The following is a 14302-nucleotide window of genomic DNA, read 5'->3' on the forward strand; positions in this document are numbered from 1 at the left end:
CATCCAGTTTTTTAGATAAGGTATATGCTCTGAGTTTTTTATCATCAAATGTCCTTATCTCAAATACAAGTCAGAACTTTTATAAGCCTGAGAGGCTGGTAGCCAAGATAAGATGACGTGGGGTTCTGGGGTTTGTAATCCTCTAATGGGAACTTGGACTTAAGTGGTTTTGAGAAGTAGCCAGGATTTTTACTCTTTTCATAAAATAACATCTAGTTAACATTTGAGAATAACTTGTTAGCTATTTAAAATCTCTTAGAAGTTTTTATGACCACAGTGTTGCCGTATTGAAAATTAGTCCAAACAAAGAAACAAACTGGCATTGTGTGATTTCTTGAGCAAAAACAGTCTGAAAAATTACCCTGGCTTTTAGTACCAGTATAAATAATATTGATATCAAATGGAAATTGTCCTTCATGTTGAATTTTAAGTTGCTTTTTTTGTGGATAGTATTTAAGATTTAAAAAAATAGTAATAAAGATTCTTTTATAGATTTCTTTTTCTGATTACAAAAATAATTCACTTTCATTATTAAAAAGTTGGGAGATTACAAAAATGTAGATGTTATTTTGTTATACTATTTCGGTGTTTACTCTTTATTTTTTTATTTTTGGTACTGGGAATTAAACCCAAGGTGCTTTACCATGAACTATTTACTTCCTACCTCTTTTTATTTTTTATTTTGAGAAAGGGTCTCACTAAGTTGCCGAGGCTAGCCTTGAATTTGCAGTCCTCCTGCTTCAGCCTCGTGAATTGCCTGGGTAACAAGTATGCACCATCATTCCTGGCTATATTTCAAGCCATTTTTTTTTCTTTTTTACTTTTTTCTTTTTGTGACACTGGTAATTGAACCTGCCAGGGCCTCAAACATGCTAGGCAAGCACTTTACCATTGAGCTTTATCTAGCCCTCAGTCTCTCTTATATCACAGGTATTCGTGTATTTATATGTAGACTTTGTTTTTTTGTTTTTTTTTTTTTTTAATAAGAGAGAGGGATAATGATTTTTTTTTTTAAAGAGAGAGAGAGAATTTTAACATTTTATTTTTTAGTTATTGGCGGACACAACATCTTTGTTTGTATGTGGTGCTGAGGATCGAACCCGGGCCGCACGCATGCCAGGCGAGCGCGCTACCGCTTGAGCCACATCTCCAGCCCTATATGTAGACTTTGTACAAAGGAGAAATCATAGCCTATTACAACCTGACCTTTTGCATTTAATATTTCATTTTCCTTTGTCTTGAAAATAATTCATCTAGAGCTGGGTCTGGTAGCACAGGCCTGTAATCCCAGCTACTCAGGAGGCTAAGGCAGCCAAGTTCAAGGCCATCAGGGCAATTTAGCAAGATCCTATCTCCAAAAAAATAGATTTTTTTATCTAAAATATTTTAAACATTTTACTAGTTGTGTAATATTTGAAAAGTTGCACAATCAAGATATACAATAATTTATGTAATAAATCTCCTTTGAATATTTAATTTTTTCTCATCAGTTTAAAAATTCCTAAAACAGGAAATAATTAAGTTAATGAAAATAAGCATTCTTAAGTCAATTGAATTTTTTAATCACCCGTGTATAGTGAAATAGGATGGTGTGTGGGTAAAAGGAAAACATCTAAGAAATAAAACTGGAAATACTTTAGCTAAATAGATATTTAAATATCTAGAAAGAATAAAACACCATATTAAATATGTGGACTTTTAAAATAAGATTAAGAGTAATATAAGCAATCCCTGCCCCACATGGAGTTTGTTTGTTTTTTGGCAGAGCTGGGGCTCAAACCCAGGGCCTCACAAATACTAGTCAAACACTATTATTGAGCTATTCCCAGAGCCACATAAGGAGCTTTTGAAAGGACTAAGACATGCCTATTATTTTTTATATTGACGTAAGGCAAAGGATAAGTGCCATAATAGGGATGAGTGTAGGTTATGGGTAACTTCATAGAGGATGAGTTAACAGCTGTAACAATCATGGTTTTATGAACATATCACTGATACATTATTTGGTAGAGGTTCAATTAGTGATAAATAATTTGCAGTTTGCAAACACACAAAAAAAGATGTAAAAGTTTTTTCCTTCTCAACTTAGGAGAAATCAGTTGTCCAGTTTATCCAGTCATCACTGCAGCATTGTCCTTATCAGAGGTAACAGAAAATTGCCATGAACCTATCCAAGATCTGAAGTTTCCTGTGGAGCAAGGAAATACAAGAAACAGGGAAAACTCTCCCTCTTCCCAATCAACAGATCTTCTTAGCATAAATAAAGACAGTGAAGAGCCAACCAAAGGCAACAGTGGGTCTGAAGCATGTAGCAGTTCGTTTCTAAGATTATCTTTTGCTTCAGAAACCCCTTTGGAGAAGGAGGCTCATTCTCCAGCTGACCAGCCTGAGCAACAGGCAGAATCCACTTTGACATCAGCTGAAACTAGGGGAAACAAGAAAAAGAAGAAACTTCGGAAGAAGAAAACTCTACGGGCTGCCCATGTTCCTGAGAATAGTGACACTGAACAGGATGTATTTACTGCTAAACCTGTAAGGAAAGTAAAAACTGGAAAATTAACTAAAGGGAGTAAAGTAACCACCTCTACCTGGGAAGATAGAACTGGTCAGGAGCAAGAGAGTGTCAGAGATGAGGCAGACAGTGACTCATCCCTGGAAGTTCTAGAAATCCCTAATCCTCAGTTAGAAGTAGTAGCTATTGATTCTTCTGAATCTGGAGAAGAGAAACCTGATAGCCCATCTAAAAAAGATATTTGGAACTCTGCAGAACAAAACCCACTAGAAGCTTCTCGTTCTGGTTGTGATGAAGTTAGCTCTACCAGTGAGCTTGGTACCCGCTACAAGGATGGCATCCCTGTGAGGTAAGGATGTTATTGGTCCAATCAAAACAGCTTTCATCAGTCTTTTTTTTTTTTTTTAATGTTTATTTTTTATTTTCAGGGGTACCAAGGATTGAACTCAGGGGCACTTAATCACTGAACCACATCTCTAGCCCTATTTTGTATTTTTATTTAGAGACAGGGTTGCATTGAGTTGCTTTGTGCCTCACTGTTGCTGAGGCTGGCTTTGAACTTGTGATCCTTCTGCTTCAGCCTCCCAAGCCACTAGGATTACAGGCATGCATCACCACAACCAACCACTCGTCTTTTTTTTTTTTTTTTTTTAAAGAACTTTTCATGGTGCTAGGGTTATAGCTCAGTGGTAAAGTGCCCCTGGGTTCAATCCCCAGTACAAAAATAAATAAAACTTTTAGTTACGAATCAGAATTTGTTTAAAAATCAAAATTTGTTTGAGAATAGTAGGTTATAAAAATGGAGGAATTAGATTTTAATAGTGGAGATTTTTCTGCTTTCTCTTTTGATTAGGTTGTAAATATTCATTCTGTTTTTATTTTTCTTCATATAGAAATTTGATATAGAAAAATTGATCTCTTATTATATCATTTACTACTTTGCCCATTGTTTAGAGAAATTCCCTGAGTTGGGAAATTTTTAGATTTTCTATCTGTCCTATTCTCACAGATGCTAAGAAGGCTTGCTTTTATTTTGCAGTGTGGCAGAAACTCAAACTGTGATCTCCTCCATAAAAGGATCAAAAAACTCTTCAGGTATTTGTCATTTTATTTTATGTAAATCAACCACAGGAAAAAGATTTGTAAATTTAGATCCAAGGTTTATATTTACAGAATGGCAGACAGGAACATCAACAGAATTGTCTTGATCAGCGCTAAATCTTCAAATCCTGGCTTTTTCAAGTCTTTCACTTCCATCTCTCTTATCTGAGTCCCTTATCTACTAATTAGTATTAAGATTTCATTGGCTCCAGAGATTTTTGCTTTGAGAAGGAACTGCTTAAAGAATAATCCCTTACTTAAAGAAATAACTGTTCAGAAGCAAGAGATGCAGCAAGAAGAGAGACTGGGTACCTTTCAAATATCACTGAGAAGTTCAGTCTGTAAGGATTTTCTTCCTAAATTAAAGGTCCCCCACCTTCTCTTATTTTATAAGCTTCATAATAAAGATTTTCAGTGAGAATTGTTATATTCTGCTAGAGAAAATAGACTTTTTAGGAAATCATCTTTAGGTTTAATTCAGGGACAACTATATGGTGTAATGTTTTTGAGTTTTGAGTATCTTTCTAGACTGTAGCAGACATGTCTCTGAAACTTATTCTTGTTTTCTAGAAATATCTTCAGAGCCAGGAGATGATGATGAGCCCACAGAAGGAAGCTTTGAGGGGCACCAAGCTGCAGTGAATGCTATTCAGATATTTGGAAACTTACTGTATACCTGTTCAGCAGATAAAACTGTCCGAGTTTATAATCTGGTGGTAAGTGAATGTGACATTTTGAATGTTTTTGGTTATATAGGTTTTGGAAAATCTTGTTCATACTCTCTTCAACATGGAGGGGAATTTATTGAGGGGGTTTTACTGACTTTAGTTGTAGTTGATCCACATCTCAGTGGGGTCACTGGGGACTTTATTATTTCTCTCTTATCTTTGTCTTCTCTGATATCATCTTTTCCTAAAAGGTAGTTCTCTTGTAAAGTGCCTCTGGAGTTTGTTTTTCTTTTCACCACCAGAAAGGGGGGTGGAATTATATAAACAAGCTTGGGCCAGTCAGGTACTACACTGGAGTTGATGATGGCATCAGTTGCATAGCTGCTGTATTAGGAGTGATAATATGAATATTAGGGAGTATTAGAGGAAACATTTTTCCCTAATAATTAATTAATTACAGAATCCAAGTTATTGAGGAGAGCAGCAATTTTTCACTCTCTCATACTTTTATGATTTAAGTTTTGGATTTCATGTATGTCAAAACTAATTCTGTTTATCAATAGTGATAGCCAGGAAACTTTAGGGACAGTAGGTTATCTTCACAAACACTGAAAAAGTATGTAAAGTTACTAAATTCAGTAAAAACTCAAAAGTTAGCTGATGAACCAGAAAGATTTGTTTACTATAGGCAGTAGGTATATAGGTTCCTTTAATCTAGTGATATGAGTAGCAGCAGCAATGACTGAAGAAAGGAGACGGTGGTACAAGAAGTATGAGTGTAAGATCCAGGGGGATCAAGTCCATCTCTAAATTACAAGGGGTGTGTATATGTGTGTGTGTGTGTGTGTGTGTGTGTGTATGTATGTGTATACATACATATAGCTTGTACACACATACACACTTTTTTTTAATATTTATTTTTTACTTGTACTTGGACACAATACCTTTATTTTACTTATTTATTTTTATGTGGTGCTGAGGATCAAACCCAGGGCCTTGCACATGCTAGGCGAGCGCTCTGCCACTGAACCACAAACCCAGTCCCTACACACACATACATTCTAAATAGATTTTGGTGTATACATAGAAATGACATTTAGAAATTCCCTTAGGAAATCAGACCTAGACCTTGAAGACTTGTAGTAGCACATGACACATTTTTTTTTAGTATTGTGGAGTATTCTCAAGCTGATGGTCAAACATGCAACTTTATGGGTAATTAGCTTCATTTTGAATTTGCTAGGTGCTTGGTCTATGTGTTAGAGAACCTTGCCCTAGGCATGAAAATTCGTACCTTTTTTTGTTTCTAGTGCTATGGATTGAACCCAAGTCCTTGCACATACTATGTATATGCTGTTCACTGAGCTACCCTCCCAGTACTGGCCTTCATTATAGTGAATTGCCTTAAGTATTTTTTTGTATGTCTCAGTTAACATAATTCTATGTAGCTCAGTATATGTGACTGTTTTGATAGGCATTCAGTGAACAAATATTTATTGAATATCTTTTGTGTACCAGGCATTATTCCAGGCATTGAGTGAACTGAAATTTTAGCATTTTTGTTGTTGATGATGAAATGTATTGTTTAATCCTACATCCTAAAAGTAATCATTTAATCTTTGCTTGATTTTAGAGTCGGAAATGTATTGGTGTGTTTGAGGGCCATACTTCCAAAGTTAACTGCCTTCTGGTTACTCAGACCTCTGGAAAGAATGCTGCCCTTTACACAGGTTCCAGTGATCACACCATTCGCTGCTATAATGTTAAGGTAAGTGGGTCTAGAGAAATCAAAAGTATTTTAATTTTGCCAGGCACCATGTTGCATGCCTGTAATCCCAGCATTTCGGGAGGCTGAAGCAGGAGGCTTGAAAAGTTAAAAGCCAGCCTCAGCAAGTTAGCAAGGCCCTAAGCACCTTAGGGAGAGCTCATCTCAAAATAAAAAGATCTGGGGATGTGACTCAGTGGTTAAGTGTCCCTGGGTTCAATCCTTGGTCATCCTGCTACCCCGCCTCTGCCCCCCAAAAAAGTGATAATTGTGAGCCTTTGACTATTTACTGTATTGAATGGAGATACTGTGGCAGATACTTCATTCCACCCATTTGACTTTCTTTGTGTCTGAACCTGTTTTAGCATACTGAATTACCTTGGGTAGACATGAGATTTAGACATAAACCACATTTTGTGTCTCTTTCCAGTATTATTTATATCCTACTATTAATAATATATATCCCCCTTGGTCTTTCTTTCAAATATTCTTAATTTTTGCTTTTATATCCTATGCCAAAATTTAGCCTAGATAGAATGAATTACAAAATGTTTAAAATTTTTAAACCTAAATACATTGAACTAAGTGAGAAAATCTCATTAAAATTACATATAATATATGGTTTCATAATTATGTACATGTATAGCTCAGTGGTAGTCCATGAGGCCCTGGGTTTAAGGTGTAGCACTGCTCCTACACCAAAATCTTACATAATATGTTCTTAATTTCTTTAAAAGACAAAACTATATGATACAAAATTTATGACTCTACATCGTTAGGTTTATCACATATATAGATGGAATATATATGATAATAGGTAAAAGGAAGGGAGGGAATATAGTCAGTGCTAGTTCAAGGTTCTTGTATTTTACTGGGAAGAAGTCAGTATTTAATTGAATTGTTAATAATTAAGATTTGATTTCTGTGGCACTGTTCACAACTTTAGTGTGCATCAGATTCATCTGGAGAGCTTAAAACACATATTAATTGGATATGTTTTAAAATCTATACTTTGGCCTTTAATCACTTGGGTACCATTTAGTAATTCTTTTCTTTTTCTTTTTTTAATTCTTGTCTGCTACTATCAAATCTAGGGCCTTGCATGTTAGGCAAGCACCCTACCACTGAGCCATACCTCCAACCCTCAACAATACTTCTTGTGTATATACTATATATGGCCCTATACTTGGTTCTAGGTAGATTTTCTAGAATAATCCAGTCCTGGGAAATTCATGGAAATAATTTCTTTTTTTTTTCTTTATTTTTCATATATATTTTTATTTATTTATTTTTTTTAGTTTTAGGTAGACACAACATCTTTATTTTTTTATTACTATTATTTTTTTTTTTTAATGTGGTGCTGAGAATTGAACCCAGTGCCTCATGCATGCTGTGCGAGGGCGATACCACTTGAGCCATATCCCCAGCCCCTCATGGAAAAATTTCTTGAAAGTCATATCAAGTAGATAACTTCTTAAACTTGTATGTGCATTTGAATTACTAAGGAAATTGTTTGTAATGCTGAGGATCAAATCCAGGGCCTTGCTTATGCTAGACAAGTACCCTGCCACTGAGCTAACTACATATCCAGCCCCTTAAGGAAAATTTTTAGAAGTACAGGTTCCTAAGCCTACTGAATTAGAATCTCAGGAACTTGCGGTTCTATATTTTTAAAAAGCTTCCTGCGTAGTAATGGCCAGTTAAACCAGTACCATATTGAAGAAGGCATTTGAAAGTTATTGAAATAGAGAACCAATTATAGGAAAACACATTTGATTAATGCATTTATTGAATATACAACATTTTCCTTTTTTTAATATTTATTTTTTAGCTGTAGATGGACACAATACCTTTATTTTACTTATTTATTTTTATCTTTGTCCATTTTATTTCAGAGACTTAAGACTCATAGTGTCCTTTGAAGATTTTCTATATTTTTAATTAGAAACATAGATACCATTATTAGAATGTACATATTTTTTCCATTGTTACCTATAGCCTGCAAATCTTTGGCCTCGTATTTTAAAGAGGAAAAAGATCTTTAAAAAATCCTCTACAAAATAGAAAATGCCATGATTTTCTTCCTCATTAGAGTCATTTGAAACTCTACTTTCAGGAGGAATTGTTTTCATATCTTATTTGCTGATTAGATAATTGTGTACTTTTGTCAGACCCGAGAGTGTGTGGAGCAATTACATCTGGAGGACCGGGTTCTCTGCCTCCATAGTAGATGGCGAATTCTTTATGCTGGACTAGCAAATGGTACTGTGGTGACCTTCAACATAAAGGTTAGTAGTTGGGGGAAGAAAATGGTGTTTTCTCTTGCCATTTGAAAATAGAATGAGTGTGTGCAGGAAGAAGTAATGGGCAGGCATTTCCATTTTCTGTTGGGGAAATAGCAGAACTAGCCATTACTTAAAAACTGTTGTCTTCTGATGTAAATGAAATAAGATCCTCTCTTCTGTCTGTTTAGACTCAAAGGTGCCAGGACCAAAATATAACTCTGCTAAGTTAAACCATGTCTGAAGATTTGGGGCCAAATAATGAGTCACAGGTTAAACCAGTCTATTTCATTTTAAGAATGATACCATAAGAAATGAATCTGAACTCCTTCACATATGACATTGGTGTGATTTGGAACTGATGTAGGGTTTCATGAGGATGACCTTTTCATTAAAGTGAACTTATCAGAGTTTTGCCTTAATGCCCTTGTGGCCTTATTATTTACTAACCCAGAGATAAACTCATTTGTTGAGCAAGCCTTTATTGAATATCTGGTATTTTGCTAGGCTCTCAGTAAGGTTTATGGAATTCTTAAGGGAATCTGTGTTTTGCTAAGTTTATTGGACTTCATTTTGTTGGCTTTAAAATGTGAGAAACACGATCCAATTTATATTAAAAAAGTCACTGGGGAGTTGATGAGATTGGGAAGGACTGGTATTAGTAGAAGCAAGGAGATCATTTAGGAGACTTTATAATGGAAGTTGACTTGAAAGGTTAGACTAAGGGTTAAGAGAAAGAAGTGGATGAAAGATGTAGTCTATAAGATGGAATTTGTTAGTCTTACAACTAAGGTTGCTTTTATTTTATATAATGGTGACTTATTTTTCAGAACAATAAACAGCTTGAAATCTTTGAATGCCATGGCCCTCGGGCAGTCAGCTGTCTTGCCACAGCTCAGGAAGGCGCCCGAAAATTGCTGGTTGTGGGATCTTATGACTGTACAATCAGTGTACGTGACGCATGGAACGGACTGCTCCTCAGAACTCTGGAGGGCCATAGCAAGACCATTCTTTGCATGAAGGCAAGTATAGTATAAAAGACAAGATTTGTCTGGCACAAATAGAGTTTCAAATTTTCTCTGTTGTCTAATACATTTAGAATACAGCTACTTTGAAAAGAGCAAGGAAGTAACCCTTTTCTTTATGCCTGGTTCACCAAATGAAATGCTCATTTGTGATATATTAACTGAGAGACAATAATTAAGAGTATTTGGGCTGGGGTTATAGCTCAGTGGCAGAGCACTTGCCTTGCACACAGAGGCACTGGGTTCAATCTTCAACACTACGTAAAAATAAATAAACAAAGTAAAGATATTGTGTCCATGTATAACTAAAAACTATTTAAAAAGAAATTAAGAGTATTTTGCCAGGCACAGTGGTGCATGCCTGTAATTCCAGCAGCTCGGGAGGCTGAGACAGGGAGGATTGCAGGTTCAAAGCCAGCCTCAGCAACTTAGCAATTCAGTGAGACCCTGTCCCTAAATAAAATACAAAATAGAACTGGGGGTGTGGCTCAGTGGTTCAGTGCCCCTGAGTTCAATCCCGAGTACTGTCCCCCACCAAAAAATAAAAGTGTTTTATTGTAGAAGGTGGCTATACTATAAGAGCTTCTTAATCAGTCCAGAGAGCTAATAAACTTGGCAGTTCTTGTCAGTTCGTCAGTTCATAGTGATTTATAGTGATGGAGCAAAAGTTTCAGTTGAGAAAATTTGTCTTGGAATCATTATTTTTTATTTTTTTATTCTTAAGCGTTAGGTGGACACAATATCTTTATTTTACATTTATGTGGCGCTGAGGATCGAATCCAGTGTCTTGTGCATGCTAGGCGAGCACTCTACTACTGAGCCACAACCCCAATCATTGGAATCATTATTTTATACCTGGTTCATGCTCAGCTCAAAGTAGAATAGAAATTAGATCCACCAGTGTTATAAATTAACAGAGGAAACAGAACTTTGTACAGAATCTAACTCATTGAGGTTTTTTTCTCTTTAAGGTGGTGAATGATCTTGTGTTCAGTGGCTCCAGTGATCAGTCAGTTCATGCTCACAACATTCATGTAAGCCAAGTTGATGTAGTCTAAGGAAATCTTTCATAAAATGGTGGTTAAAGCTTGAAGTTTCCTCAGCCCTCTTGCAATTTAAATTAAGCCCTTTATTCAGTGAAAAAATTAATAGTAATTCTTATGTATATGCTCTTGGATAATATTGAGCAATCCAGAAATCCTGACTTTGTCAAAATTTTTTGTAGGAGACAGACTCAAGGTTTTGTTTGAATGCCCCATTTAAGCAAATTAAATGGAGCAGCTGAGGCTCTTAGAAAGTGGGTGTGTTATGTAGTTTAAAATAGAACAAATTAAAACCGCTGAAAGACTGTACTTACGTCCTAAAGGCAGCTCTGAAGCTGCCTTTGATTTTTAAAAAATTGATTTTACTATTTCTTATTATCAATTCCTCTTTTGAGGAGTGGGACTTAATAAGAAGACTGTCATGAGGTTGTGTTAGAATACTACTGGTTCTTCTAGTTAGTACTTTAGATGCAATTTTAAGCCTCCCAAAGGCCTACAGGGACTGTTTATTAAGCACAAGGTAAGTTCTTGGTCTATAAACTGGGGCATAATCCTACTTGATGGATTTGTCCAGATTCAGTGAAATTATAAAAGTAAAAGTACAGGCAGAATATCCCTTATCTGAAGTGCTTGGGTCCAGAAGTATTGCAATTTTTTTTTTCAGATTTTGGAATATTTCCATAAGATATTTTGGGACTGGACCCAAGTCTATACATGGAATTTATTTATATTTCATATGTGAATAGCCTAAAGGTAATTTTATTGTTTTGTTTTTGACTGATCTGTCACAGGAGGTCGGATATGGAATTTTTCACTTGCAGTGTCATGTCTGCACTCAGAAATTTTGGGATTTCATATTTTTGGATTAGAGATGTTCAACTTGTACTTCAAAAGCTGTAGATAGAATTGTGGCCCTTCTCTTTCTATAACATTAGGTTCTATCAGGATACATTGCATGTATTTTATATAGGTAACAAATGCCTGTGGAAGCACTTCAGCTTTTAAAATTAGAACAGATGCATGGGTTTACAGATAACCTCAGAATTATGCCTCTTAGAATTATAGAATCATTAATCTCAAAAGTAGAAAGGAATCTTAAAAATCAGTCTAGTGACTGTTATTTTTCTTCTGATGTAGACTGGTGAACTTGTACGGATCTATAAAGGTCACAATCATGCAGTGACTGTGGTGAATATCCTAGGAAAAGTGATGGTGACTGCTTGCTTGGATAAATTTGTTCGTGTCTATGAATTACAGGTAAAATTTAGATTCAGTATTTTGGCTTGAATGGTTTGGAGAGGTTGTTTTTTGGGATTAGTGTTGATTTTTGATACTGCTTTTTTTTTTTTTTTTTTTTTTTTTTTACAAACACTCTAAATAATTATGAAACTGGACCACACTCTGACAGACACTACTCTGAGATACTTGGTGAGAGGTGCATGGGTGTCAAAATGTAAATGGTTTCTAGAGGGCAACCTCAGTCTCTTTTTTAAGAGTTCTCTTTTAACAGTTCTCCTTGTGTGCAATTTTGAGACTTTGATTTTAAAGAAATTGGTTTTACTACTTATCATCAACTCCTCTTATTAAGTAGGACTTAATAAGGAGACTGCCATTAGGTTCTGTTAGAATACTACTGGTTCTTCTAGTTAGTGCCTGAGATACAATTTTAAGCCTCCCAAGGCCTGCAGGGACTGTTTATTAAGCACAAGGTAAAAATAACCTTATTACCATGTTTTTCTTTCTAAGTCCCATGATCGACTGCAAGTTTATGGAGGACACAAAGACATGATTATGTGTATGACCATCCATAAAAGCATGGTGAGTATTATTTGTCTCATTAGAAGTTTGCCTTTGAATGTGTTTATGTGACATTCTACATACTAATAATATGTTACTACTTATCACTTCCCAAAGTGACATCTGTTTCTGTATGCCTCATTATTGAATGTCTGTTTATCTCTTGGCATAGTAATAGTGAGAAATAACACAGCAACATTGTTGAATATTCATTTTTGTTTATAGTGAAAATAATTACAGTAAAAATCTAAGACCATCCTTCACTAGAAGATATATTTAAGATGCTTTTAAAAATTGAGTGGTGCTTTTTCTAAAGACATTGTGATCTGAACAGAACTCTGAAGTGGAGTCAGGAGATTTGGCCAGTGTGACATAGTTATAGCAGACCTAAAAGTAGAAGCTAATAGGGCTGGTAGAATGCTCACCTAGCACGTGTGAGGTCCTGGGTTCTATCCTCAGCACCACACAAAAATAAATAAATAGAATAAAGATATTATATCCAACCACAAATATATATATATATATATATATATATTTTTTTTTTTTTTTTTTTTTAAAGTGGAAGCTAATTCTCTTAACCCTGCTAAACCTTCATATATTTTATTTTGGTCTAATTGTGGGGTTGAGGATGGATATTTTTCAAACTCAAAGAGTTTTGAAAGAGTATTGAACCCTTTCCTGCAATGAATTGAAAGAGTATTTTTCAAAGAGTATTGAACCTTTTCCTGCAATGAAATGCAGATGCCTAATAAGCAACACCAGTTAGAAACCAGAGATACCTGGGCTGAAGAATAAGTAGGTGTTGCCAGGTGTGGTGGTGCACACCTGTAATCCCAGCAGCTCAGAAGGCTAAGGCAGGAGGATTGTGAGTTCACAGCCAGCCTCAGCAATTTAGTGAACCCTAAGCAACTCAGCAAGACCCTGTCTCTAAATAAAATATTAAAAAGGGCTGGGAATGTGACTCAGTGGTTAACCACCCCTGGGTTAAAAAAAAAAAAAGGTAAATGCCCTCTGAGTCTTGCCAGGCTTGCTCTCAGCCACAGTCCCAAGAGTGGCTCCCATTCTAGTACTCTGGAGCTTATTTTGCTTTAGGTTTGTATTTTCTTTTAACTTTTTTTTTTTTTAAAGAGAGAGAGAAAGAAATTTTTTAAATATTTATTTTTTAGTTTTCGGCGGACACAACATCTTTGTTTGTATGTGGTGCTGAGGATCGAACCCAGGCTGCATGCATGCCAGGCGAGCGCGCTACCACTTGAGCCACATCCCCAGCCCCCACTTTTTTTTTTTTAAATTAGGTGTAGATGGACACAACACAATGCCTTTATTTTTATGTGGTGCTGAGGATCGAACCCAGGTCCCGCCCATGCTAGGCAAGCACTCTACCGCTGAGCCACAATCCCAACCCCATCTTTTAACTCTTATTTTAAAGGTGTTTTGTAGTTGTTTCTTTGTGTATATTTTGATCCAGTGTTATAAATCTCTTTCTCTAGATTTATACTGGCTGTTATGATGGCAGTATTCAGGCTGTGAGACTAAATCTGATGCAGAATTACCGCTGTTGGGTAAGCATTGAAATTGTTCCTGTCACCGGACCTAGGAATTGCTTAACCCTAGGCTAGTTTATAGATTTTCATTATCATTAGTATAGCATTTTTGTATTTGAGCATCTACTTTTTGCCTTTTACTGTAGGACAAGGAAGCTATTTTAAGAATCATACATACAAGAGCTTTGTAATGTTGTGAACAACCAATAAAAAAAAATAAAAATAAAAATTAAAAAAAAAGAATCATACATAAAATGCTTATACTTCTTTAATGAAAAGTCTTTCAAGATTAGATAATATCAACTATATCAAAAGTATATGAAGTAAAAGCAGAAGTGGTTTTTTGTGGGTTTTTTTTTTTCCTTTTTGTGACCTGTCCCTCTACTATACATACTTTTTAGGGATTATAAATGTTTAATGGCTTGGTTTATATCCTCATTGGTTTCTGAGGAATAAGTAAGTAAAAATTTGTAGTCTTAAAGTTATAAACCTCAGTTCACCAACCTAAATGATTAGCCCTTAAAACTTATTTTACATTTGACTTTAGGCTTATCCACAGCCTAAT

At 35.5% G+C, this 14302-nt stretch overlaps 1 protein-coding gene across 6 annotated transcripts in view; it reads left to right on the top strand.

The window, feature by feature from the left end:
- ZNF106 (zinc finger protein 106) overlaps positions 1–14302 on the top strand; it is a 74940-nt gene that overhangs the window by 54518 nt on the left and 6120 nt on the right. For all 6 annotated transcript variants that reach the window (XM_081289144.1, XM_081289147.1, XM_081289145.1 and 3 more), the window contains 10 exons: positions 2090–2861; positions 3552–3607; positions 4184–4329; positions 5915–6049; positions 8218–8334; positions 9159–9350; positions 10325–10387; positions 11534–11653; positions 12143–12214; positions 13684–13755. In XM_081289144.1, coding sequence (XP_081145270.1) covers positions 2090–2861; positions 3552–3607; positions 4184–4329; positions 5915–6049; positions 8218–8334; positions 9159–9350; positions 10325–10387; positions 11534–11653; positions 12143–12214; positions 13684–13755 — 1745 coding nt within the window. The remainder of the gene's footprint in view (positions 1–2089; positions 2862–3551; positions 3608–4183; positions 4330–5914; positions 6050–8217; positions 8335–9158; positions 9351–10324; positions 10388–11533; positions 11654–12142; positions 12215–13683; positions 13756–14302) is intronic.

Source organism: Spermophilus citellus (assembly GCF_964194105.1).
Source record: "Spermophilus citellus genome assembly, chromosome: 4".
In the NCBI taxonomy this organism is placed as follows: domain Eukaryota; kingdom Metazoa; phylum Chordata; class Mammalia; order Rodentia; family Sciuridae; genus Spermophilus; species Spermophilus citellus.